This window comes from Pinus tabuliformis, chromosome 1_2, assembly GCF_031772625.1.
Source record: "Pinus tabuliformis cultivar Carrire ecotype Pingquan chromosome 1_2, CPIR1, whole genome shotgun sequence".
In the NCBI taxonomy this organism is placed as follows: domain Eukaryota; kingdom Viridiplantae; phylum Streptophyta; class Pinopsida; order Pinales; family Pinaceae; genus Pinus; species Pinus tabuliformis.
Genome location: NC_142298.1, coordinates 1,083,592,285 through 1,083,596,946, shown reverse-complemented (window position 1 = coordinate 1,083,596,946; position 4,662 = coordinate 1,083,592,285). Strand labels below are relative to the sequence as shown.

Below are 4,662 nucleotides of genomic sequence, written 5' to 3'. Positions count from 1 at the left end.
AGACATGGAAAGATTCAGGGAAACACAGACAACCCTAAAAAAATTGATATAAATACCATTAATGGAAAATATACCTAGAATAACAGAAGAGGAGGCAGCAGGCAGATAGCCTCCAGACTGGATAGGTTCCTAGCAACGGAACACTTTCTTGGGAAAGACATATTCTATGAAGCAACTATCCTACCATGCCAAGGATTAGACCACTGGCCTATAAAACTTGAAATTGTCATGAATAATCAAAACCAACACAGAACATTCAGGTTTGAAGCCTTTTGGTTGTGAGACCCAACCATCATCGAAAAATGGAAAACTGGTGGTGGAACAACGAAGAGGAAATAAAAGGAAAGAACAAAATGCAAACACTCCAATTAAGATTGAAGGATTTAAAAGGCAAAATTAAGAATTGGAATAGAGAAGAATTTGGTAACATTCACAAGGACTAAGAAAAGCTCCAAACAGACATGAAAAGGATACAACAGAAAATAATAGAAGAAGGGAGAACAGAGGAGCTAGCGCAGGAGGAAGGAGGGGTGCTAACCAGATTGGAGGAAAGAAGAAAATAGGAGGAAATTCTATGGAGACAAAAGTCAAGAGTACAATGGCTGAAAGAGGGGGAAAGGAACACAAAATTCTTCCACAGAGCCATGTAGCAACACAGGCAGCAGAACAAAATTTTCTCCCTAAAAAATACCCAAGGCAACAGGGTAACTCAGAAAGAGGAAATGGAAAATTTACTGATACAACACTTCAAAGGCATATTGACGGAGACGCAAAGCAATAGAGAAGAGGAGATAGCAAAAGTAAGTCAATACATTCGTAAAAAGGTAAATAGGGAGCAAAACATGGCTCTCCTAAGGGTGATCACTGAGAAAGAGATTGAGGATATAGTGAAGACAATGCCAAGAACAAAGCCCCAGGCTTGGATGGATTTAAAGTAGAGTTCTTCCAAGCAACATGGAGCTTTATGAAACAAGACATTGTAAACACAGTGGAAGAATCAAGATGTAATAAAAGAATGCACCCAGCATGGAATGCAACTTTTCTAGCATTAATACCAAAGGTAGAAAAGGCTGATGAACCTCATGGCTTTAGACCAATAGCCCTATGCAATGTAATCTATAAAATTCTAGCCACCATAATGGTAAAAATATTACAACCAATACTTCCAGAACTGATAGCAAAAGAACAAACAGGGTTTGTGAAAGGAAGACAGATAGTGGATGGGATCATAGTCGCTCAAGAGGCGATACATTCATTAAAGAAGTTGAGAAATAAAGGAATGATGATCAAACTTGACTTAGCAAAAGCCTACAACAAACTCAGTTGGGAATACCTCCAAAGAATCCTAAAAGCATATGGGTTTGATGACAGATGGACAGAATGGATAATGTCAATGATATCCACTCCAAGCATGTCCATACTACTGAATGGAACACCAACAAAAACCTTCAAGCCATCCCACGGACTCAGACAGGGAGACCCACTGTCACCGTTCTTGTTTATAATAGCAGCGGATGGTTTAGGCAGATTAATAAAAGCAAGAGTAAGCAGTGGAGAAATTAAAGGTCTTAGATTATGGGGGGAAGAATTAACCATTACACATCAACAATTTGTAGATGATGTAATGATGTATAGTCAAGCAAATCTTAAGGAAGCAAAGAAACTAGTGGAAATCCTTGAAGAATTCACAAACGCATCAAGAACAGAGGTAAATAAGGATAAAACAGAAATATTCTTCTTTAATACCCCAATGTTGGCTCAAGCATTCTTAGCCAGAACAATGGGGTTCAGAATTGGAAAGCTCCCAACTAAATACTTGGGAGTATAGTTGAATGACAATTAGAACATAATAGCAAACTGGAAAGGCTTGATACGGAAAATTCAAAAAATAATGGAAAATTAGACATTTAGAATGCTAAATACACCAATTCGACTCATATTTCTGAAGTCAGTCCTCCAAGCTATGCCAATTTATGAAATGGCCAGTCAAGCGATTCCTAAAACCATATGTTAGAAAATGGTGGAAATATTCAAATGATTTCTATGGCAAGGAGCAAGCAAAACAAAAAAGTGGGCTCTACTTTCATGGACATGACTAAGCAAATCTGTCACAAAAGGGGGCTTAGGTCTAAGAGACCCCTACATATTAAATCAAGTCATGGGTGCAAAATTATGGTGGAGGTGGATTCAAGGAGGGGAAGATCTATGGAAATTGTTCTGGGAAAAGAAATACAAAATGGCAAGGTCACCTGAAGGAAAAATCCAAAACCAATCTGAAACAAAAGGGTCAGCCATATGGAACCTTGCTAATCTAAACAGGGACCTGATAAGAGAACACAATTTTTGGGAAATTAGAGAGGGGGGCAAAGCAAATTTTTGGCAAGAGGCATGGCAGCAGAGAGGAACCCTTAATCAGGAACCCCAACTCCAAGACATTCAACAGTACACCACCCAAATGGAGGAAGATGTAGTCAGAAATTATTGTTTACCGGAATAGGACGGTTACTGGAGAAAATGGAAAATGAAGAGCGACTGGCCTAAGGCACCAGAAACCAAACAATGGACAAATTACCAAAAAGAAATGGAAACAAGAAAATTGCAATCAAAGAAGGACCAGATATAATTAGATGGGATAACTGCATCAAAGGCATGTTAACTATCTCAGAAGGATACCATATAAAGGCAGGAAGAACTGGAGACACAGACATAAAAAAATGGGACAAAATATGGCAGTTAAAAACTTGGCCAAAAGTGGCGCTTTTTACCTGGATATTGATGCACAACTGCGCCTTAACCTAGGACCAATTGAGAAGGAAGGGGACGCATGGACCCTCGTGCTGTGCCCTGTGCCAAAACCAAGAAGAAACCGTGGAGCACATTGTAAACTCCTACAACTTCAGCAACCACCTGTGGCAAAACCACCATCAGCTCTTTGAGATTAGTGACAGGGATATAGGTAGCATGAGAACAACAATCGAGAAATGGAGCAGCAAGTCATACCGCAACACAATACTGAACCGCGCTTGGAATATATCCAACGGTTTCCTCCTGTGGAACCTATGGAAGGCAAGAAACTGAGTGATATTCAGAGAAGAGGAAAACGCCAAAGAGGAAATATGGAGCCAAACCATGAAAAACGTAAGAGAAATAGTAATCCTTGAAAATTGGACAGAGGAAGATTGGAAGACGGAAGCAACAGAGTCCTGCATTATGAACCGCCTGCAAATCAAAGTAAAGAACACAAACAGGACATGAAAGGAACACAAGGCAGGCAAGGCAATAACCAAAGAAAGCTATAGGAACCCGCCACAAGGCAATAACCAAAGAAAGCTATAGGAACCCGCCACAGGGATTCACTAAGCTAAACTTTGATGGCATGGAAAAATGCAACCTAGGGGAGGCTGGAATAGGAGGGATATTCAGAGACGACGAAGGAGAGATTAGACAGGCCTACACCATGGACTGTGGAATCACCACCAACAACGAGGCAAAATTCCACGCGCTAAATAGGGGATTAGCAATAGCAGTGAGGGAAGGCTACCAAATTCTACAGCTTGAAGGAGACCCAATGCTAGTGATAGAAACAATTAAACAACTCCAGCAGGGAACACTTGCCGAAAAACTGAGTAAAAGTTTGTGGATGGCATGGGTAATAACTAAAATCAGCCAGCAATTGAGGAAGGTCGCATACACCATACCGTCCCATGTGAAGCATAAAGGCAGTGCTCCAACATACCTCCTTGCGAACTGGGGATGCAAGAACAAAGAGCGGTAGTTGGACGTGAGCGCAGAAGAGCTTCACCAAAAAGAGGAAATGCGACAATTGATTCAAGTAGCCGAAGAAGATAGGCGCCAAAGTGAGCATCTAGAGAATTTGCTCGGAGTTGACGGGAGTGAGGAAGGACAAGGGAAAACACAAGCGGGACTGAATAGGTTAGACATGGAACAACAAAAGATAGACGCAAGTATGGAGTCGAGTTGGATGACGGAGGGGGGTAGAGGAAGGATAGGACCGGAGAGATCGGGGGTAGATATGGAAAGGAATGGAAGAGGAGAGGGCAGGACAGCAAGTCCGAGGATGGGAAGCAATCCAGCGCCAAGTGGTAGAGAGGAGTTAGCAACCGGACGACAAGAGCAGCCAGGAGAGGAAAGTAATAATGAAGGACAGATGGGTATCATCCCAAGGTAGGTGGGAAGGGGGTGTGCCAAGGAAGGAGGGAATGGAGGACAGTTGGCGGTGAAATTACAAAAGGAAAATGGCAAAGAGATAAAGCCTAAGGAAAAGGAAAAACATGCACTTTACATGTGGATGAGCTAGGAGAAAGGTGGCGGGACCGAAAGAGCTAACAACAAGCGAGAGCCGAAGGAAACAGCGAAGAGAAGGAAGGAAAAAGGGTATGTGATACTTCCTCTCCCATCCTATGAAGAAATAACGAGTCTAGAAAATAAAGTAGGAACAAATAATGTTAAGAAACTCTGGATTATAATAGAAATTACAGTAGAACTCATAGAGATAAGAAAGAATTCTATAGTGAAGAGTCCCTGGGTACTAAGGCCAGAAAGGACTCCCACAGTAGAATGGATGTCCTAGCAATTAACAGTCCAAGAAGTATGTATGTCATCTTGAATATCGACAGAGGTGACGAAGAATTCCAAATCCCA

General features: G+C 41.5%; 1 protein-coding gene across 1 annotated transcript; it reads left to right on the top strand.

Annotated features, from left to right (window-relative positions):
- The first annotated feature begins 3,376 nt into the window (after window positions 1-3,376).
- On the top strand, window positions 3,377-3,775 carry LOC149209916 (uncharacterized). The gene has a single exon (XM_089398803.1). It carries the CDS (start codon window positions 3,377-3,379, stop codon window positions 3,773-3,775), a length of 399 nt encoding a protein of 132 aa, XP_089254929.1.
- Window positions 3,776-4,662: the final 887 nt, after the last annotated feature.